The sequence below is a fragment of the Arachis stenosperma genome, chromosome 7 (genome assembly GCF_014773155.1).
Source record: "Arachis stenosperma cultivar V10309 chromosome 7, arast.V10309.gnm1.PFL2, whole genome shotgun sequence".
NCBI lineage: Eukaryota > Viridiplantae > Streptophyta > Magnoliopsida > Fabales > Fabaceae > Arachis > Arachis stenosperma.
This window is the reverse complement of record NC_080383.1, coordinates 42556504-42580059: the sequence shown is the minus strand read 5'-3', so window position 1 is coordinate 42580059 and position 23556 is coordinate 42556504. Positions and strand designations below refer to the sequence as shown.

The following is a 23556-nucleotide window of genomic DNA, read 5'->3' as shown; positions in this document are numbered from 1 at the left end:
TTTTCTGAAAATAATAAAAAATATTAATAATATCAATAATCCAAACTTTTAGCATATAATTAGTACTTAAAAGGGTTGGTAGAAGAGATTAAAATAGATATATTTGATCAATTAGTACTCAAAATGAGTACATAGAAAATTTTAGATTAAATTATAATCCAATTCGATTGATTTAAATTTTAAAAATAAAAAATTCGTACGTGTTCAAGTTCCATGATTAGAATAAATACGGTAATTGTATCCAGTCTTAAAAATTGAAAGATGGAAGCTTAAAGTTGATACACGACAAATAAAACAGAAAAAAGAATGGAAAAGTGGGAGATAACCGTTTTGAATGGGATAAATAAAACAGAAAAAAGAGTAGGAGATAACGGTTTGTCAATTGTTAGAAGAGGTTGATGGGGATAAATAAATAACTGGTTATCAATTATTAGGAGAGGTTGATAGGAATAAATAAAACAGAGAAAGAGTGGGAGATAACGGTTTCAATTCTCTTCTCATTTTTCTTTGTTATTTATCGTGCATCGACTTGCATATTTCAATTTTTAGAAGTGGAAACAATTTTTAAAAGTGGACACATTATTCTTATCATGAAATTTGAATACATACGAATTTTTTATGTTTCAAATTTAAATCTAAAATTTTTTATATACTCTTTTTAAGTACTAATTAATAAAATATATTCATTTTAATCTCTTTTACCAATCTTTGTAAGTACTAATTACATGCTAAAAATTTGCATTAAGATAACATATCTCTTTTATAATATATACGAGATATACACGTAATCGCGTCTGTCTATCTTATCTCGTTTACCATATAAATGAAATAAGAGAAAAATATTTATTTTGGTAAATATTTTTTAAATTATTTATTTATTAAAAAAATCCGAAAAAAAAAGTCACCCTATTTTTTAAACAACATATTGGTTTAGTCACCAAAAAACAACATATTGGTTTACTGGTAATTAAAAAAAAACGCAATGGATATAGATGTACGTAAGTAGTGGGGACCACACAGAAATCCAAGCCCCACTCCTGACCCAGAAAACCAGAATCTTCCCCCACCCTCTTCTCTCGTTGCTCATTCATCAATCATTATTCTCATTTCTCGTATCCCGATCTCTTCTCTTCTCTTCTCTTCTCCGCTCCCCACCACAATCCACGGCTGCCGCCGCCGTCGCGCCTCTGTTCCCTTTACCCTGCTGGAAGTGGCTGGTCAGTCGACCCATGACTCTTTGGTACGCTCTCATAAATACCTGATTCGATTCCTTTATTCAGGTTTAATTAGTGATTGATTGATTGATTTAGAGCTTGTAAATTTTGATTGATTGTGATGGATTCTGTTCTATTCCCGAATCAACCATAAGGAATCATTTCAACAGAGGAAGCGGAAAAATCTGCGTGTTTGTATGTAGTGGTGCTAGCGGGTTGTTCCTTTTTGGGTGGTTATTAGTTCAAGTTAAGCTCATGTGAATCTGGGGATAATAATAATTTGTTATTCAGAGAAGAATAAAGAAAATGACAAAAGATTCTGACTTCAGGTCTCATAAGGTAACTAGGACTAGAAATATTATTTCAAGGTATACTTCAATTTGGTAAGAATCTTTAGGGTTTATTAGAGAGGATGACTTTTAGTTGAAATTGATTCAATAACAAGAGTTTGTATGTATTTGATTGTTTATATATTTTGGAGTATGAAAATGACTAAGTGTGGGTTTTCAGAAAAAGTGTTATTTATGCATGCTTTGAAATAACAAAAGGAAATGCTGAACATATGCTTATGATTGATTTTATGATATTAGATCCTGGTGCAAGTCAACACAATAGCTCGGTAGTTCCGAAGAGCCTCTTCTGCAAATCAAGCACTGTGAGTGAATAATATGTTCATGATGGTGTTGAGAATAGAGTATCTTTGTACGTGCCTTTTGTCGTTTTATCATGTATATATGTAGGTATTTAAAGAATGTTAATGAGTATTTTTACATGTTCAGGGATTTATGGAGTAGAAATTAAGCTTTATCTAAATGGTGTTTTCTAACTTGGCACGAGAAAAGCTAATTCATTGTTTTAGCCTTTTGTAGTGTTGGTTTATGCCTTAAAAGTCACTATCAAATCTTGATCGAACTTGATTTAGGGCTTTAGAAGTTTCTCGTAGCATGTTACTATGGGTTTGGAAAGAGCTATGTTACCATATATGTTATTTTGGATATATATGCTATAATTTCAGTGTATGATCTCATCTAAGGGAGAGATTTAACAAATGGATTTTGTAGGGAGTAATCCTGAGGAAAGAGGATTATTTGAGTCAAGAACTGTTGGGATAAAATACTTATCAATAAGTGTAATGTTAATCGATATATTCTGCAAGAAACTATTTGGGTAATTTGAGCTATCAGGATATCTATAAGTGATTAGGTAAGTGCCATCAAGTCTTGGGGTGAATGTAACTTGAGCCGGTAACACCCCTCCTTTCCACTCCTCGCTCCACCTACTACAAAGGGTAACTGACCCGATAAATCTTAGATCAAAATATAATATTCCCCCAGTCCCTTGCCCCACTCAAAGCACGTCCCCAAACTTCCAACCCCATAGGAACCCCATTGTTCTGTTTATGACTTTATGTCTGATTTGGTCAAAGTGTTGACGTTTTCAGCTCTTTTTTTTCCCAAAAAAAAAAAAATAATTGTTTGCCATATCTCATTTATTCTATTTTCGAGTAAGAAAATTAAATCCATGTATTGGTTTAGAACCTGTTCTTTGTGAGTGGGATTAAATTTGTTGTTTTATTTGGTTTTGTGCTTAATGTTATCATAGGATCCTGTATAGAGTGTTATTTCACTTGGATTCTTCTGTTGATGTTTATAAGCAGTTGTGCTTGTTACTTGATTTCAGTTGCATTGATGAGATTGTAATGGAAACTGTTATTGTTAGATTGAGTTATCTTGATTATTCAGTGTAAGTAGAGAAATAGTAGCTAATAACTGTAAGTATGGTATGGAATTTATGATTAGTTGTGATTCAAATTTTAAATTGATGATGATTACTCGTTCACCAAGGTTCGTCCACATTTTAGATTACCCATTTAACCTGGTTTAGTTTTAGTTTAATATTTATCTTGAATCATCTTTCTTCTCACTTTGTCTCTGCCCTATTAAGAACAAAGTTGCCCAACTTAATCTGTCGCATCTCCTTCATATCTGAGTATATCACTTGTAACAAGATCACCAAAAACTTATGCATTGAACACCACCACACAAGTTGCACTTTTTTTTAAATAAAATTATAGTAATCTCAAATGATGTGTACCTGTTATTTATAAATTGAGCAATCCCACACCCACACACATATACAGGGTATAAAATTAAGCAAAAAGTCAAAAGCTCCCTTCTTTATAATTGATTACTCTACAAACATTTACGACATGCAGTCCGCAGGTCCAGCTACATTACATTCATGATTGTATCTTTTTTTATTATATCTTTTTTCTTTAAAAACTTGCAGTTTTTTGCTAGGTTATTGATTTTCATATATGCTTGTATTGTATGTGTGCATTGGTATATAGTCGTTTATTTGACTAAGTTTACTCTACATAGAACTGGATTTCTGACATGTTTTTCTAATGAATACGAAAGATGGCCGACAATGAGAATGTAGACGAAAAGACTTCCCGTGGCGCTGATTGGGAGGTTGTATCTCTCACAGCATCAACATATGCTGCTGCTCCTGGTCCAGATGAAGTTGAGTTGAAGGATGGCAACAAGGAAGACATACATGCACAGGATGAAGCAGAAACATCACGCGCATTGTTCATGTCTGGCCACTTTGTCTTTCCACCCAGTCAACATGAGAACTTGCCCGTGGAGCCTGACTGTAGCGAGATTCATGACGAATCTGGAAGCAAAGATGTTGCATCTGAGAGTACTAATGAAGAAGGGGCCAGATCTGTTGGAAAGGGTGAAGAAAACTTGACATTCCCAGGGTTAAATGTTTCAGAGGATTTTGAGGGTATACCGTATTTTGATGAGAAAATCAGCAGGTTGTCTGTTTATGGGAAACAGTTTGAGGAAGGTACAACTCTACCCGGTTTTGATTTGACTGGAAAAGAGGAAACTTTGTATGACTCTGCAAAATACACTTCTTTACACAGTGAAACGGCCATTGGTGGTGTACCATATGGAGAAATCATAGGTGAGGCTGAAACAGAGCAAGGGTCAAATGCCTCTCCCAATTTAGCGGAATCTAAGACACCTTCTGAAGATGATAAATACAGCTCTTCAAATCTTCCTTGTGGTGCTTGGTGGAAGCGAAGAGCTGCCTCCTTATATGCTCATGCAAAAGATACAAGCACATTTTGGTCTGTTTTCATTGCTGCTGCAGTGATGGGCCTTGTGATGCTTGGGCATCGCTGGCAGCAGGAAAGAGCTTTGCAACTCAAGTGGCTTAGTGTAAATGATGAGGTATTCTATTTCAACTCTTACTACGATAAGCTTTATTTTGTCGTATTTTAGTTTAAAATATTTTCATTCACTGTCAATTTCGAAGTATTTTAACATAGTCATCTTATACCGTATTGTTGCTAGACCAGTAATGTGTATAACTTTTCCTTTAGACGTAGAACTTTATGATGATTTGATTATTCTGACAGTGTAAAACCTTTTCTAGACTGTATCAGTTAATCTTTTGATATAAAATCAAAATGTGTCAGTTCATAGCATTGCATTCACTTGTAACATAGAAAGTAGTCTTATTTTGTCACACTTACTTAGACTAGTGTCTTTGACTGTACTTGTGCACAGCATACTTATCTACAATCAGCATGACAACATGTGCACTTAATTGTCTTTTACACATTAAGATTCTTCTGGTGGTGATACTTGGAGTAGGAATGAATAAATGATGATGTAGAATGTTGATCGGCTGAGTGTGAAAATCATGAATAAAAAATGGATGACCGTGTATAGTGATTTAAAACAAGAATGAAATTGGCATCACTTCAAAAATTAAGATTGCTATTACTACATTTTGGTGCAAAGCTTTAGCTGCTCTCTTTTTAATTTAATGCTTCAAATTGAATATTTGGGGTTTAGCAGGCAAGAAGCAGGGTCCTTGTTCCCTTACATCGGCTCAAAGATGTGATTGTTGGTGGCCACCGTCGTGGTTCCTTGATTAGGGGAGGCTCCTCCGGTGAAAGTTAGAGAGTATTGCTCGGTGCATGTAGCTCCAACTATTGTGAAAACTAAAGATGATGACGAAAAATTGTGGGTGCGAAAAAGGCTGTGAAAGAGAAATGCTAAGGTTGTCTGAAATGCAGGCAACATTAGGATAGGTCAAGTTTCCAATTTATGATGGCTGTTGTGCTGGCTTGGGACTAGGATTGGTTGACCTTCCATTCTGTGAATGTTGTGAAAATATTTCATATTGTGAATTTTCTTTATCTCTGCTGTGATTTGCAATGTATAGCTATGGAATGTTATTCAACATAGTAAGTTTGTTTCATTCTGTTTATCGACATTACATTTTATGCACTAAGGATGAGATGAAAATGAAAATGAAATTGTAACAGAATTCCATGTCAGCCGTTACTGTTCTGATGATCTTTTTTCTTTTTACAACCAGAGTATCTGGTGTTATTGTTAAGCATAGTGATTAATCGCATGGTAATTTGTAGACACTTTAATAGCTAACCTCAAATTTTAAAACTCCTTATGTCCAATGCCAATATCATATTATGTTAGAAATATTTTCTTGCAAATTTTTCATATCCTGCATGCATCTGTATTTCTACAATGTTCGCAAATTTTTACTTCCTTTTCCTTGGTCAGATGTACCCATGTAACAAAGGACAAGAAACATTAATCAAAATAAGCTATTTAAATTACAAATCTACAATCCACCATTAATTAAAGACAATCATAATTCACCTGAGTAGAACAATTACTTTCGTCTTTTTAGTTTTGGTTTTGTGGGACAATATTTCCGTGGAAGCAACCCTAGAAGTGTAGAACTCGAAGAAAACCATCAAAAACATTGCAATGAGTATGTGTGCACTTTGGACTTAATGTAGTCCACCAATTTTTTCAGATATTGGGCTTCATTGGAGCAGGCTTAATGACAGCGTAATTAGGCCAGTCGATGTTGATTTCAGTGTTGTACCCTAACCCAATACCAAGAAAAAGAGAAAAGAAACAAGAAAGCTAGACAATTAGAAACAGACAAGCAAATAAAAAGCTATAGAATAAAGAAAGCCACCAACTAATTAATACACTATGCATGGAATGTTACCAAGATTAAAAATCTCTTATAAATTTTTAATAAAAATTGAATTGTAATAATATATTCGGCAAGTGTAACAACTTTGAGAAAAGCGTTGCTAAACTATTCCCTTCATTTTTCTCTCTGTTTCTCAAGATTATTCCTTTCTTATTATTGGGGGGAAGAAGATATCAATTTCTTTTAGGGGTAATTAGACTTGCCCTTCCATTTAGTTGTCTCTCTAATATTGGTTTGCCCAACTTAAAACTATTATATGACTAGTTTATTAAAAAATTCAAAAATAAATTAAGAAACCCATAGTGATAAAAAGTAGCAATAATGAACAATGGAATAATTATAATTGCTATATTTTATTTTTAAAATTGTATATAAAAAAGAATTGGTATCGTATACAAGATAAGTTGGTTTGGTTAACATTTTCCTTCTTAGTGTAATGCCTACGTGACATACATGTTATTGTAGTGCTTTAGCTTTTGGCTTTGGCTTTTGCTTTTTCAAGTAAGCAAGATTTCACTTACATCATAGGTTCTCTTTACATATCTCCTATCAAACACTACTTTAACTTGTTCATGACTCAAATTGAAATATCCTTTTAATCCAAGTTCTAATCAACTTCTTACCTACCCTACTAATAAACACCGTTAAGTTTCTTAGAACTTATATATCTATTTCTTCTCACATGGGCGCACTATATATTGTTCATCTTTAAAGACATGTCAAGATCAATTGTATAGTTGTGCGATGTTTCTTTGCAAATTATCAGTTTAATTAAAGGTTTATTTAATTTATTACTTAAAAAGTTTTAACACATTTAACATTCCAAAAATATTTGGGAGACAATAGAAATTAGTTCAATCAATCTGAACTTACTATATTTTGCATTTATTAATTACTGTTAAATAAATGAATAATATTAAATGTAATAAATTTATGCTTTTAAATATTATGTACATAAAATTAAAAATTTTAAATTAAACAAAATAATTGTCGATAAACTATAGCTCAAAGGCATTTATTCCCCTCCCCTTCTTGTTCTATTCTCAAGTTCAAGCCAATTATAATATAATTTGACTATTTATCATGGTTTTGAAAACCGAATTGGACCGGCCGGTTCAACCAGAAAAACAGGAAACTGATAACTTAACCGGTCCGAGTAAGGTCAGAAACCGTCTGGCAGAAAATTAGTGAAAAAACTGGTCAAACCGGCGGTTAACCGGTGAACCGGGAGAACTGGTCGGTTTTTTACGGTTTATTGGTTTGCATATTAAACTTCAAAACGGCGTCATTTTGAAGAAAAAAAAAGAAAAGGGCTACGCAGAAGCCACGAACCCTAATGGCTAATTCGGTCCCAATCCTCATCTCACTATCTCAGTATCTCAGTCTTAACTCTCACCCTCTCACCCTCTCAGGAACCCTAATAGCCACCACCATCGCCACCGCATCCCACCGCCATCGCCACTGCATCCCACAGCCCCTCTTCGCCGTCCCACAGCCCTTCTTCGCCGTCGCGGAGCTCCTCTCCTCCATCGCCGTCGCGGAGCTCCTCTCTTCCACCGTTGTCGCCGAGCTCTCCACCTCCACCGTCGTCGCCGGTAATACTCTGCCTTCCACCTCGGCTCCTATTTAATCGTCGCCTACTCTATGCTTGATTTTTTAATTTTTTGATTTTTCTGTTCATGATTTGTTAAGTCTGTGTTCATCTGTTCATGTTTTGTTAGCTATGTTCATCAGAAGTTCAGAACATGTTTATAATTTGATTTTTCTGTTCATGTTTCTGTTCCTATTTGTTCATGCTGGATTACATGATTTTGGTTGCTACTTGATGTTTATCTGGATTACATGATTTTGAGTTGCTGCTTCATGTTTATCTGGATTACATGATTTTGGTTTCTGTTTGATGAATCTTCAATCTGTTTTTGGCTTTCTATTATGTTGCGTTTATTGGTGACTTGGGATTGAATGATGATCATTGCAAGCAAATTGAGGCTGGGGCGTTGAAGGCAGCTGGGGAATTTGTCATCCTTCTTTTCTCTGTGTGTTTATGTGTGCTTATTAATATTTATAGAGTTGTTTCTTGTTACTGTGTGTGTTTGTAATCAATAGCCAATAGTTATGGATTTGAGAATATTTTTACTTTTTGCTGCTTCAATTTTGCTGCTTCATGAATCTGTTTAGAAATAGGGTTTTGTTGCTTCTGCTTGATTCAGTGACGAGTATAGGGGTAATTCATAATTCATCCATTGTTTGCTTCTATTTTCTTGCCACTTTGTTCTTATTGCTTCTTGTCTTTGATTTTCTGATTGTTATAGATGGAACAATCACAAAGTATAAGAAGTTTGCTTGAATAAAATTTTCCTCCAATGAGTAGTTACTTTAAAAATTGGCCAAGCCTTAGAACCTTGAGCAATTGCAATGTCATCTATCTTTGTCAAAGAGAATACTCCTTCCACAACAGGACTCAACCATTCAAGATGAAGCATCATGATCTTTACCTGCTCCGGAAACATTTGAAGCTTTGGAACAATAATACTCCAAAATCAATTGGTAAGGTGATAACAAAGCAGTGGCTAAATTGTTCAATGATCTTGAGAAGAACATTATCCATGAAACTTTTATTACTGAGTATCTTTGTATCTGTATAAGACTTGAATGCTTTCTGTAAACATCTTTGGCAGAGAAAAGTAGCCACACCCTTGTAATGCCAAAAAGAAAAGCTAGCAGTATTTAGTATTTACTATTGTGTCAATCACTAGTGATACTGAAGTATACTTCAAGACTAAGCCTTGATTTTATATATTTAAAATTATTTTTAGGTTTTTTAATAATTTTATTTAATATTTAATTAAACCAGTTGAACCCCGGTCGAACCAATGAACCATTGAACCAATAACCTCACCGGTTTATTGACCGGTCCAGTTCTCGCAACCTTGCTATTTATTATCTCCCTATTATTATTCTAAAATTCAATATATCTAAATACAAATTATATTTACATGTTAAGTTTCAAATTTACCTGAAGTTTTTAAGTGATACATAATTTGCAGCCGATGTTGGGTGTAGTACTAAAACACTTGAATTTTTGTGCTATGACTTTCCTTTTTTTAAGACTTTTAACTCTGATTTTTTTAAATAAACAAAATAAATATTTTATTTATCAAAATACGTAATTTATAAAATTTTTATTAAAATGCACATTTTTTATCTCGTTTACATTGTAAACGAAATAAAATTGTGCGTATCTCGTTTACAGTATAAACGAGATAAGACATGAATCGACGTGACTGTATTATGTTTGTATATGTAGTGTGTAACGGCCTTATCTCTTTTACAGTGTAAATGAAATACGTGCACTCTTATTTCATTTACACTGTAAACGAGATAAGAGTGGGTCTATATATGTATTTTGTCCACAGTGCCGTTTTAGTTCTTATCTCATCCATTTCTTCAACTTTTCTCCCATTTCTACTCTTTTCTAATCAAATTTTTGAATTACTACGAGATTATGGCACGCGCCAATGCACATGATGCAGACATTAACCGACTAAATGCGACATGGCACATCACTGGGGCAGCCGACTTTGAGATTGGTATTGTTTTTTGTTTTGCGTTTATGTTAAAACATACATGTGTAGCCAAACGTAGGGTACTTTTATAGAAGTAGTATGCAGTATATGTTAGGTGAATGAATATATTATTTTCAATAGTTTACTGATAGGGTATGATTGTAAGCATAATTTGATATGGATTTGTTAGTTAAATATTTATTTGGGTTTGTTTTTCTTTAATTAATTTAGTTATTAATTATTTAACTAAATATTTTTTAGTTAACTTAATTAAGTAACAAGATGTTTGTGTTTCTAGTTATTAAATATTTAAGCAAATAATTTTTTTAATTTTGTTATTACTTAAATTAAGTTATTAAGTTGATGATTTACTTGTTGTTAGTTATTTAAGTAAATATTTTTATTTAATGTAAGTTATGAAGGAGATGGAAAATGAATGTTATTATTAATTATTTAACTAAATATTTTTATTTAAACTAAATTATATAGACTTCTATTAATTTAGTTATTAATTATTTAAGTAAATATTTTTAGTTAAATTAATTTATACGGTAAATGTTTGTAGTTGTTTGTTAAAATAGTTTACTTATAATATAAATTAATTTGTTACGTAAACGTTTATGTAATAGAATTTTTTGTTGTGAAGGTTTTATAGCTTTATATGTTTACACATTTCTAATTCGTGTTTTTTGTTGTTTACCAGAGGCCTCGCCTACTTCTTCTCAGGAGAGTGAGTCACACACTCCCACCACCAGACGTTATTGTCCCCCTACTTTAGGGAGGCTGGCTTCAGCGACGTGGTGCCACTTTTTCATGTTTGATAACTCCCTGATATCAGTATTTGTGGAGCACTAGCATCTTGAGACCCACACTTTTCACCTGGTGTGGGGTGAGTGCCCATCACCTTGCAAGGCCTCTCGTATCACCTCGGGCTACGCACACATAGAGACCCAGTCAGTGGGTGCTTCCGTGATTTTCATACATGGTACGAGACCGAGACTTGGGAGTTGGTGGAGTGGTTGTTCGGTGCCAGACCTCCTGCAATCCAGCAGTAAGGTCAACAGAGGAAGGAGTCATTTTCCCTCAAGATGACATGGCTTCGGGAGCGATTTCGACAGATATCCGATATTGATGATCTGGCCACCCTCTGACAGTATGCGAGGTGCTACATATTGTTGTTGATTGGGGGTTACCTGATGATTAATAAGTCAAATAATCAGATCCATCTTTGGTGGCTCCCACTACTAGATGACTTTCAGAGGTGTCGTTCTCTATCTTAGGGATCTGTGGTGCTAGCATGGACCTACTGTTCTTTATGCTCTACAGCACACCGCTCTACCATAGACATCGCAGGATGCACTCCCCTGCTAGTATCTTAGATATATCAGAGATTTTTCCAGTGGTGTCCACCTGAGCGACAAGTTTATATGTACCCCGTGGCTGCGAGGTAACTGTTCACTACGGTTTTGCACTTTTCTTCGTTTACAAAATTCAATATGATTTGCAATTAATTTAATCATGGTTATTCTTGCAAATTTTCATAGGTTGACAGGCATGACACAGTAGAGCAGGGACTAGCACGAGCAGAGAGTCCTGGATTGGCATCAGGCATTGGATCAATTACAGTTGGATGAGGTAAGCGAGTTACTCTTTTATTTGGTCATAGTTGCATAAATTATTCATACTTTTTTAGCACCTATCACTGATGATTATTTCACAACGTACATTGTAGTTCTTGTGGACACCCTACGACAATCCTGCACTACAGGACATCTGCCCGCCATGTCTGAAGAAAGAGGCTGATGAGCGGATAAAATGTACGCTTTTTGGCATTGGTTTTAGTATGTTTTTAGTAGTTTTAGTTGAGTTCTTAGTATATTTTTATTAGTTTTTAGTTAAAATTCACTTTTCTGGACTTTACTATGAGTTTGTGTGTTTTTCTGTGATTTCAGGTATTTTCTGGCTGAAATTGAGGGACCTGAGCAAAAATCTGATTCAGAGACTGAAAAGGACTGTAGATGCTGTTGGATTCTGACCTCCCTGCATTCGAAGTGGATTTTCTGGAGCTACAGAAGCCCAATTGGCGCGCTCTCAACGGCATTGGAAAGTAGACATCCTGGGCTTTCCAGCAATATATAATAGTCCATACTTTGCCCAAGATTTGATGGCCCAAACCGGCGTTCAAAGTCACCTACAGAAATCCCAGCGTTAAACGCCGGAACTGGCACCTAAATGGGAGTTAAACGCCCAAACTGGCACCAAAATGGGAGTTAAACGCCAAGAAGAGTCTCTACACGAAAATTACTTCATTGCTCAGCCCAAGCACACACCAAGTGGGCCCGGAAGTGGATTTTTATGTCATTTACTCACCTTTGTACACCTTAGACTACTAGTTTTCTATATATAGAACCTTTTACTATTGTATTTTCATCTTTGGACATCTAGTTCTTAGATCAGATCTTGGTTCTTCTGGTTCCCTCTCTGGGGCCGAAACCAATGATCACTCTTGTTCTTATGTATTTTCAACGGTGGAGTTTCTACACACCATAGATTAAGGTGTGGAGCTCTGCTGTACCTCGAGTATTAATGTAATTACTATTGTTCTTCTATTCAATTCCGCTTGTTCTTTGTCCAAGATATCACTTGTTCTTCAACTTGATGAAGGTGATGATTGACGCCCATCACCATTCTCACCCATGAACAAAGTGACTGACAACCACTCTTGTTCTACAAGCATCTGAGGCTTAGTGAATATCTCTTGGATTCTTTAATCGAAATCTTCGTGGTATAGGCAAGAACTGATGGCAGCATTCAAGAGAATCCGGAAGGTCTAACCTTGTCTGTGGTGTTCTGAGTAGGATTCAATGACTGAATGACTGTGACGTGCTTCAAACTCCTAGCAGGCTAGGGCGTTAGTGACAGACGCAAAAGTATCAATGGATATTATTCCGGCCTGACCGAGAACCGACAGCTGAATTCCGCTATGCCGTGACAGGACATATGCAATCGCTTTCACTGAGAGGATGGGAGGTAGCTGCTGACAACAGTGAAACCCTACACGAGCTTGCCATGGAAAGGAGTAAGAAGGATTGGATGAAGACAGTAGGAAAGCAGAGAGACGGAAGGGAAGGCATCTTCATATGCTTGTCTGAAGCTCTTACACCAATGATATACATAAGTATCTCTATCTTTATCTTTATGCTTTATTCGTTTATCACTATACCCATTTGAGTCTGCCTGACTGAGATTTACAAGATGACCATAGCTTGTTTCATACCAACAATCTCTGTGGGATCGACCCTTACTCACGTAAGGTATTACTTGGACGACCCAGTGCACTTGCTGGTTAGTTGTGTGAAGTTGTAGTGATCACAATTTCGCGCACCAAGTTTTTGGCGCCGTTGCCGGGGATTGTTTGTGTATGGACAACTGACGGTTCATCTTGTTGCTTAGATTAGGTATTATTTTTTTTCAGAGTTCTTAAGAATGAATTCTAGTGTTTCAAGGTGATGTTCTTATCATCACCAAAGCTGATTGATCATCATCAATTTAGCTCTTGAATGCAATGTCCTGCTGAAGCTTAGCTAGCTATGTCTAATTCCTTTAGACTAAAGCTTTAGACTAACATTGCATGATTCCTGGAATTCTCATTAAGAATTTTGATACCTTTATTTTCCTTTTCACTTAATTTTCGAAAAAGCACAAAAAAAAAATTTATAAAATCATAAAATCCAAAAATATTTCTTGTTTAAGTCTAGTGTCTCATTTTAAGTTTGGTGTCAATTGCATGTTTCTGTTCTTCTTGCATTTTTCGAATTTATGCATGTGTCTTAATTAATCTTCAAGTTGTTCTTGATGATTTTCTTGTTTTGATCTTTGAAATCTATTGACTTGAGTGTTTTGTTGTTTCTCATATGCATTCTCATGTAGTTAGTGTCAATAGTATACAAACTGCTAAGTTTGGTGTCTTGCATGCATTGTTATTTGATTGCATTTTGATTATTCCTTATTATTAAAAATCCAAAAATATTTTTAATTTGTGTCTTTTCAAGTCAATAATACAGAGAATTGAAGATTCAGAACATACTGCAGAGGAATCACACAGAAAAAGCTGGGCATTCAAAAATGCCCAGTGAAGAAGGCAGACTGGCGTTTAAACGCCAGCCAGGGTACCTGGTTGGGCGTTTAACGCCCAAAAAGGGTGCATTTTGGGCGTTAAACGCCAGAATGTATACCATTCTGGGCGTTTAACGCCAGGACGGTGCTAGGGGAAGAATTTTGTTTTCAAATCAATTTTTTTTCAAGTTTTCAAAGTTTTTCAAAATCAAATCTTTTTCAAATCATATCTTTTCAATCAAATGTTTTCAAAATCAATTTCTTTCCTTTTTCAAAGATACTTACTAACAATTAATGATTTGATTGAACATTTTTTGCCTTTTCTGTTAAGGAAGGTTTTATGTTTGAATCATATCTTTTCTTGTTAGGCAAGTCATTAATTTTTAAAATCATATCTTTTCAAATTGTTTTCAAATCATATCTTTTAAAATTGTTTTCAAATCATATTTTCTCAATCACATTTTTTTAAAAACCAATCATATCTTCTTAACCACATCTTTTTCAAAATAGTTTTCAATCAAATCTTTTTAACTTCTAATTTCAAAATCTTTTTTCAAAAATCACTTGATTTCTTTCCCACTCTTATTTTCGAAAATCAATTAGTGTTTTTCAAAAATTTTTCAAAATCTTTTACTTAATTTTCGAAAATTACTTCCCTTCTTCTCACATCCTTCTGTTTATGGACTAACACTATCCCTTAATGCAAAATTCGAACTCCATCTTCTTTGATAAGTTCGAATTTTCTACCTCTGTCTTCCATTTTTCTTTTCCTCTGACACCTCAAGGAATCTCTATACTGTGACATAGAGGATTCCATATTTTCTTGTTCTCTTCTCTTTCATATGAGCAGGAACAAAGACAAAGGCATTCTTGTTGAAGCTGACCCTGAACCTGAAAGGACCTTGAAGAGAAAGCTAAGAGAAGCCAAAACACAACTCTCTTTAGAGGACCTGACCAAATTCTTCAAAGAAGAAGAACACATGGCAGCCGAAAACAACAACAATGCCAACAATGCAAGGAAGGTGCTGGGTGACTTTACTGCACCTACTCCCAACTTCTATGGGAGAAGCATCTCTATCCCTGCCATTGGAGTAAACAACTTTGAGCTTAAGCCTCAATTAGTTTCTCTAATGCAACAGAATTGCAAGTTCCATGGACTTCCAATGGAAGATCCTCATTAGTTTTTAGCTGAGTTCTTGCAAATCTGTGACACAGTCAAGACTAATGGGGTAGACCCTGAGGTCTATAGACTGATGCTATTCCCTTTTGCTGTAAAAGACAGAGCTAGAATATGGTTGGACTCTCAACCTAAAGAAAGCCTGGACTCTTGGGAAAAGCTAGTCAATGCCTTCTTGGCAAAGTTCTTTCCACCACAAAGATGGAGTAAGCTTAGAGTGGAAGTCCAAACCTTCAGACAGAAGGATGGAGAATCCCTCTATGAAGCTTGGGAAAGATACAAACAATTAATCATAAAATGTCCTTCTGACATGCTTTCTGAATGGAGCATCATAGGTATTTTCTATGATGGTCTCTCTGAACTATCCAAGATGTCTTTGGATAGCTCTGCTGGAGGATCTCTTCATCTGAAGAAGACGCCTAACAAGATATTGACTCAACAAGTCATTTGATTTCTCAAAGTCTGTCTGGAATGCAAAATGCACCAAGCAGTACTAAGGATGCTTCATCTGAGGAAGAAGCTTATGATCCTGAGAACCCTTCAATGGAAGAGGTGAATTACCTAGGAGAATCCTATGGTAACACCTATAATTCTTCATGGAGAAATCACCCAAATTTCTCATGGAAGAATCAAGAGAGACCTCAACAAGGTTTCAACAACAATAATGGTGGAAGAAACAGGTTTAGCAATAGCAAGCCTTTTCCATCATCTTCTCAGCAACAGACAAAGAACTCTAAGCAGAACCCCTCTGACTTAGCAACCATGGTCTCTGATCTAATCAAAACCACTCAAAGTTTCATGAATGAAACAAGGTCCTCCATCAGAAATTTGGAAGGACAAGTGGGTCAGCTGAGCAAGAAAGTTACTGAACTCCCTCCTAGTACTCTCCCAAGTAATACAGAAGAAAATCCAAAAGGAGAGTGCAAAGCAATAACCATGGCCGAATATGGAGAGGAAAGAGAGGAGGTGGACGCCACTGAGGAAGACCTCAGTGGGCGTGTACCAATCTCCTCTGAGTTCCTCAATGAGGAACAATGGGAATCTGAGGCTCAAAATGAGACCATAGAGATTCCATTGGACTTACTTCTGCCATTCATGAGCTCTGATGAGTATTCTTCCTCTGAAGAGGATGAGTATGTCACTGAAGAGCAAGTTGCTAAATACCTTGGAGCAATCATGAAGCTAAATGACAAGTTATTTGAAAATGAGACTTGGAAAGATGAACCTCCCTTGCTCACCAAAGAACTGGATGACTTGTCTAGGCAGAAATTACCTCAAAAGAGACAAGATCCTGGAAAGTGCATGGATGAATCCATCATCCTTGGCAGACCCTTCCTAGCCACAGTAAAGGCTGTGATTGATGTTGATGGAGGTGAACTGATCATTCAAGTGAATGAAGAATCCTATGTGTTTAAAGGCTCAAGGATATCCCTCTGTCACCATGGAGAGGAAGCTTGAAGAGCTTCCCTCAAATCAGAGACAAATAGAGCCCCCACAGTCAAACTCTAAGTTTGGTGTTGGGAGGCCACAACCAAACTCTAAGTTTGGTGTTGAACCCCCACATTCAAACTCTAAGTTTGGTGTTGGGAGGTTCCAACATTGCTCTGATCATTTGTGAGGCTCCATGAGAGCCCTCTGTCAAGCTACTGACATTAAAGAAGCACTTGTTGGGAGGCAACCCAATGTTTTATAATTAACTATTTCCTTTTGTTATTTTATCTTTTTTGTAGGTTGATGATCATAAGAAGTCACAAAATCAATGAAAAAAGCAAAAACAGAATGAAAAACAGGAAGAAAAACAGCACACCCTGGAGGAAGATGCTGCTGGCGTTCAAACGCCAGTAAGCCTAGCAGATGGGCGTTTAACGCCCAGTCTGGCACCATTCTGGGTGTTTAAACGCCAGAAGGGGGCACCAGACTGGCGTTAAACGCCAGGAAAGGGCAAGAACCTGGCGTTAAACGCCAGAATGGGCCAGCCCGGCGTTTAACGCCAGAATTGGCTCAAAACGTGGATTTTGATGCCATTTGGTGCAGGGATGACTTTTTCTTGACACCTAAGGATCTGTGGACCCCACAGGATCCCCAAACAACCCCACCACTCTCTCTTCTTCTTCACCCATTCACCAATCACCTCAACATCTCTTTCTCTTTACCACTCACATCCATCCTTCATAAAACACCACTTCTTCCCCTCTTTTGGCCGAACCACAAAGCCATCTCCCTCTCCTCCATTTCTTCTTCTTCTACTCTCTTCTTTCTTCTTTTGCTCGAGGACGAGCAAACCTTTTAAGTTTGGTGTGGTAAAAGCATTGCTTTTTGCTTTTCATAACCATTGGCATCCAAAGCCGGTTCAACTGAGAAGGCATGACCTCAAGCCCATCACTAGAAGAAGATGGAGCAAACAAGAGACCCCTCTCATCAAGAAATCCCTGAGATACCTCAAGGGATGCACTTTCCTCCACAAGACTACTGGGAGAAATTAACACCTCCCTAAAAATTAAGTTCCAACATGGGACAACTAAGGGTGGAGCACCAAGAACATGCCATCCTCCTCCATGAAATTGGAGAAGATCAAAGGATCATGAGAGAGGAGCAACAAAGACAAGGAAGAGACATTGAGGAGCTCAAGCACTCCATAGGATCTTCAAGAAGAAGAAAGAGCCGCCATCACTAAGGTGGACCCGTTCTTTAATCTCCTTGTTCTTTATTCTTCTGTTTTTTCGAAAATTATGCTTTATGCTTATCCATGTTTGTGTCTTATGATCATTAGTGTCTATGCCTTAAAACTATGAATATGAATCCATCACCTTTCTTAAATGAAAACTGTTTTTATCACAAAAGAACAGAAGTACAGGATTTCAAATTCATCTTTAAAACTAGCTTAATTAGTTTGATGTGGTGACAATACTTTTTGTTTTCTGAATGTATGCTTGAACAGTGCATATGTCTTTTGAATTTGTGGTTCATGAATGTTAAAATTGTTGGCTCTTGAAAGAATGATGAAAAAGGAGACATGTTACTGAGGATCTGATCAAAAATATTGAAGAAAAAGCAGACAAAAAAAAAAGAAGCAGAAAAACGAAAAAAAAAGGGGAGAAAAGAAAAGAAAAAAAAGAAAAAAGTTGTGATCCAACGCAAAAAGAGTGTTAAGAACCCTGGACACCTCTAATTGGGGACTTTAGCAAAGCTGAGTCACAATCTGAAAAGGTTCACCCAATTATGTGTCTGTGGCATGTATGTATCCGGTGGTAATACTGGAAGACAGAGTGCTTTGGGCCACAGCCAAGACTCAATAAGTAGCTGTGTTCAAGAATCATCATACTTAACTAGGAGAATCAATAACACTATCTGGATTCTGAGTTCCTAAAGAAGCCAATCATTCTGAATTTCAAAGGATAAAGTGAGATGCCAAAACTGTTCGGAGGCAAAAAGCTACTAGTCCCGCTCATCTAATTTGGAGCTTAGTTTCATTGATAATTTGGAGTCTATAGTATATTCTCTTCTTTTTATCTTATTTGATTTTCAGTTGCTTGGGGACAAGCAACAATTTAAGTTTGGTGTTGTGATGAGCGGATAAAATGTACGCTTTTTGGCATTGGTTTTAGTATGTTTTTAGTAGTTTTAGTTGAGTTCTTAGTATATTTTTATTAGTTTTTAGTTAAAATTCACTTTTCTGGACTTTACTATGAGTTTGTGTGTTTTTCTGTGATTTCAGGTATTTTCTGGCTGAAATTGAGGGACCTGAGCAAAAATCTGATTCAGAGACTGAAAAGGACTGTAGATGCTGTTGGATTCTGACCTCCCTGCATTCGAAGTGGATTTTCTGGAGCTACAGAAGCCCAATTGGCGCGCTCTTAACGGCATTGGAAAGTAGACATCCTGGGCTTTCCAGCAATATATAATAGTCCATACTTTGCCCAAGATTTGATGGCCCAAACCGGCGTTCAAAGTCACCTACAGAAATCCCAGCGTTAAACGCCGGAACTGGCACCTAAATGGGAGTTAAACGCCCAAACTGGCACCAAAATGGGAGTTAAACGCCAAGAAGAGTCTCTACACGAAAATTACTTCATTTCTCAGCCCAAGCACACACCAAGTGGGCCCGGAAGTGGATTTTTATGTCATTTACTCACCTTTGTACACCTTAGACTACTAGTTTTCTATATATAGAACCTTTTACTATTGTATTTTCATCTTTGGACATCTAGTTCTTTGATCAGATCTTGGTTCTTCTGGTTCCCTCTCTGGGGCCGAAACCAATGATCACTCTTGTTCTTATGTATTTTCAACGGTGGAGTTTCTACACACCATAGATTAAGGTGTGGATCTCTGCTGTACCTCGAGTATTAATGCAATTACTATTGTTCTTCTATTCAATTCCGCTTGTTCTTTGTCCAAGATATCACTTGTTCTTCAACTTGATGAAGGTGATGATTGACGCCCATCACCATTCTCACCCATGAACAAAGTGACTGACAACCACTCTTGTTCTACAAGCATCTGAGGCTTAGTGAATATCTCTTGGATTCTTTAATCGGAATCTTCGTGGTATAGGCAAGAACTGATGGCAGCATTCAAGAGAATCCGGAAGGTCTAACCTTGTCTGTGGTGTTCTGAGTAGGATTCAATGACTGAATGACTGTGACGTGCTTCAAACTCCTAGCAGGCTAGGGCGTTAGTGACAGACGCAAAAGTATCAATGGATATTATTCCGGCCTGACCGAGAACCGACAGCTGAATTCCGCTATGCCGTGACAGGACATATGCAATCGCTTTCACTGAGAGGATGGGAGGTAGCTGCTGACAACAGTGAAACCCTACACGAGCTTGCCATGGAAAGGAGTAAGAAGGATTGGATGAAGACAGTAGGAAAGCAGAGAGACGGAAGGGAAGGCATCTTCATATGCTTGTCTGAAGCTCTTACACCAATGATATACATAAGTATCTCTATCTTTATCTTTATGCTTTATTCGTTTATCACTATACCCATTTGAGTCTGCCTGACTGAGATTTACAAGATGACCATAGCTTGCTTCATACCAACAATCTCCGTGGGATCGACCCTTACTCACGTAAGGTATTACTTGGACGACCCAGTGCACTTGCTGGTTAGTTGTGTGAAGTTGTAGTGATCACAATTTCGCGCACCAGAGGCAAAGTGGAGCATATGGATGTCTGTTGTTCCCCTCGTTTGCTTCAACATAATTGAATTTTACCATGTCGATCGGGTTAAGCACCAGTTTAATGGCGAGCAGCCAGTGCCAGGGGACCCGGTCAAAGTTGACAAGTTCCTGGCTACCACAGGATGTGGCGAGAATGTCTGGTGGCCTACCAAGTTTCGAGAGTGGTATGATCGGTGGAGGGCTTAATTTGAGAAAGGATACAGGATATCCATTCAGCCGTGCACAGACTATCGGCCGACGCAGGAGTACTGCGATTGGTATCGGTAGGCTTGCTGTGTTAGACACTTGTTAGAACATAATGTGCTTGATGACCCCAGGCTGTTGTACATACTGGAAGACGTGCAGCCTACTACCAGCTAGTTGAGGGACATCATACATCTTCCCTGGGATGTCCCTAACCGTCATCGGTGGGCCAGCAAGGTTTGGCTGGACACTCGGAGGCCTACCAGAAGAGAGAGGGTGCCAGAGAACACGAAGGAGCTGCAGGACCCCGAAGGGACAGGGTTAGGCCTCGCACGAAGCGCTTAGACGTGGAGTCCAAGGAGGAGGCTGAGTATCACCGATAGGAGGAGCATGGGAATATGTCTAGCGGGTTTAATGACTTACTGTCGCCACGACCACCACCATCACCCTCTCCACCATCACCACCACCACATCAGCCACCTGGTTCACGTTCACAGGGACCTCGGGACGATTAGGATAATTTCCCTGCATGTATGGCATGATGTAGGGGCGTCCAGCAGTCGTCACGTGGCATTGGATAGAGAGTAGAGCATGGGTAGAGAGTAGAGCATGGGGCATGTCGATCGGTAGTCATCTGCTCCTATATCTACCTCAGTCTAGGAACCATACATTTCATCGGGAACTAGCTCCTCATACAATACACATGGCCGATCAGATGCACAATATGTGACACCTCCATTGGTAGACTATGTGCTCCTCATGACAGCATCCCAGCCGATGCTGGCACCACCTTTTCCTTCCCCTGGTCAGCAGCAGTATCAGCCTTGTCCATATGTACAGTTGCCTTACCCGGACAGTTACTATCAGCTTGCTCCTGACCCACGCCCTAGCAGACCTCACCGACAGACACTGCCTCTGCCCTATGGCACGGGACATCACCTGCATTACCATGACGATCAACACCAATGACTTTCTTATGTTTAAACTTTACGTTATGTTATTTGTTATTGAAGTTGTAGCTTGACACAATATTTAAGTACGTTAGCATCGTTGTTGTAACTTGTGTCTTCGATATTAGTTTATGTAATTTATGCCATTGTTGTATTTAAATGTGTTTCTGTGCTGCATTTAAAATTTTATAAATCAACAACGAAGGAAAGTGCATCGAATTTCAATTTACTCAAACTGAAAAAACAAATGAAACAAGTTATCACAACATTCAAGTACAAAATTAACAAAGTCAACTAAGTTATCACGCTACGAGCCAGTTGACAACCCCAAACAATTACACCACCAAACTAAATTAAGCCTCGTCTATAGGTTAGTTTGGACAGCCTCTCCGGTATGCCCGGTTTGCCTGCATAGACCACACCTCTTCTCTTGGTGCTCAACCTTATCCATCTTATTACGAAACCTGGTTAAAATAGGTTTTCCAGTGGCCTTCCTACGCATGACTAGATTAGGACGCAACCGTGTCCCGAACCACTCCAGCCAAAGCTTCTCGTTTGGTATCAGTGGGAACTCCGTCTCATACACCATGAACACAGTGGACTGCAAGTACACTGAATGCACGCACGGACTCCATTTGACACTAGCAGCGGCAAAAGCGACAACCACATGATGACATGGGAAATAGAGTGACTGAAAAAGACCACAATCATACATACTTCCCGTCAACCGTAAACGGAACGAGCCTTGCGACCAACCCTCAAAAGGCTCTAACTCCTCAACCACAAATGTTGAAGCCCGTCTGTCGTAGTGAGTAACACACATCTTTGAGATTCCTTCCCAGTTTTGTTCAATAGCAGCTATCAGCTATTGGAAAATTTGATTCCCTGCCGCCAGTTGTGCCTGTGCCTCCCTGCCCTTCCTGACAAACAACTGTTGCAGCTTCTTGTAAGTGCATTGCACGATGGCCGAAACGGGCAAATAACGAGTACCTTTAAGTACTGCATTCATGCACTCGGACAGGTTCGTTGTCATATGCCCTAACCGATGACCGCTGTCGCAGTGTTGTAGCCAGATCTCTTTGTTGATCCTACCAGCCCAAGGCATTCATGTACCAGTCATATCCAACTTCGCTTGGAAAATGGAGTTTTCTCGTACACCATGTCCAGGTCTAGCGTTTGATAGTGACTGTGTACAGCTGATAAGGCCGGAATTGGTTGCGGAACAGGAAGAAAATACTGAACTGATGCCTCAACCGGCGTCTCGAGTATGAACTCCTCCTCCTCATCATCTTCAGAAGAATCACTCTCGCTGCTTTTCGCAACATACTCCTCGTCGGATTTTTCATCATCCACGTCCATGTCTTCCACTGGACTCGCAACGTGCATCGGTCGTAGTGTGAGAGGTGGGTCGTCCTGCATGGAATTCGAGTGGCCAGATCTACCACTACCAACATCTCCGACCTCTGCCGAAAACTTCATAACTTGTTCCGCCATGATTTTTTCTTGGATGTCAAACATGAGCCGCACATGCTCGTCACTATGGAGTCAAAACATGCTTGTCACTATGGAGAACTCCACCCTTCCTATCTCTTTTCTCCCGCTACCACCAACGCTGCTTAATATTAGACTCTTCAGCTCGGACAAAGAACCAACTCTCTGGGTGCGCAACAAAATGGGATTATCACACTCAAATATGAACCTGGTGTCATGGTTTCTCATATGACAATTAGAATACATACTTACAACCACATATTCACCACCACTAGATATTTTGACTTATTTTTCAAAAGAAAACCAAAAGAGAATAAAAAGTGAGATGTTTATGAAAAATACAAAAAGTTGTATATCGTTTTATAACTGTTAAAAATTTGTCATAATGTATCTCATTTACACTGTAAATGTCGTAATTATTTATATATCTCGTTTACAGTGTAAACGAAATAAATACGCCTAACAAAATACGTACAATTTTATTTCGTTTACACTGTAAACGAGATAAATAATAAGGTGTATTTTAGTAAAAATACTATAAAGTATATATTTTAGTAAATAAAATATTTATTTTATTTATTTAAAAAATTTTCTTTTAACTCAATGCTTACATTTGTT

General features: G+C 37.7%; 2 protein-coding genes and 1 non-coding gene across 4 annotated transcripts; 1 reads left to right on the top strand and 2 right to left on the bottom strand.

The window, feature by feature from the left end:
• The first annotated feature begins 1021 nt into the window (after positions 1–1021).
• Positions 1022–5577, top strand: LOC130941313 (ATG8-interacting protein 1). Of its 2 annotated transcripts, none has more exons than XM_057869770.1 (4): positions 1022–1240; positions 1805–1869; positions 3635–4459; positions 5093–5577. In XM_057869770.1, the coding sequence occupies exons 3-4, from the start codon at positions 3635–3637 to the stop codon at positions 5195–5197; spliced, it is 930 nt and encodes a 309-aa protein (XP_057725753.1). In that variant the 5' UTR covers positions 1022–1240; positions 1805–1869; the 3' UTR covers positions 5198–5577. The 2 variants fall into 2 exon arrangements, with proteins under 2 accessions (XP_057725753.1, XP_057725752.1); XM_057869769.1 differs by having other exon boundaries at positions 5090–5577.
• Positions 5578–15339: 9762 nt separating this feature from the next.
• On the bottom strand, positions 15340–15447 carry LOC130942794 (small nucleolar RNA R71). Its single transcript, XR_009071345.1, has one exon. It is a non-coding gene; the product is annotated as a small nucleolar RNA R71 (small nucleolar RNA).
• Positions 15448–21811: 6364 nt separating this feature from the next.
• Positions 21812–22270, bottom strand: LOC130939738 (uncharacterized). Its single transcript, XM_057867824.1, has one exon. The coding sequence runs from the start codon at positions 22268–22270 to the stop codon at positions 21812–21814; it is 459 nt and encodes a 152-aa protein (XP_057723807.1).
• Between the last annotated feature and the right edge of the window lie 1286 nt (positions 22271–23556).

Coding starts and splice junctions, on each gene's coding strand:
- LOC130939738 (XM_057867824.1), bottom strand. CDS start 22,270: ATGTGTGTTACTCACTACGACAGACGGGCTTCAACATTTGTGGTTGAG.
- LOC130941313 (XM_057869769.1), top strand. CDS start 3,635: ATGGCCGACAATGAGAATGTAGACGAAAAGACTTCCCGTGGCGCTGAT. Junction 4,460..5,089: donor GGCTTAGTGTAAATGATGAG/GTATTCTATTTC, acceptor TTTGGGGTTTAG/CAGGCAAGAAGCAGGGTCCT.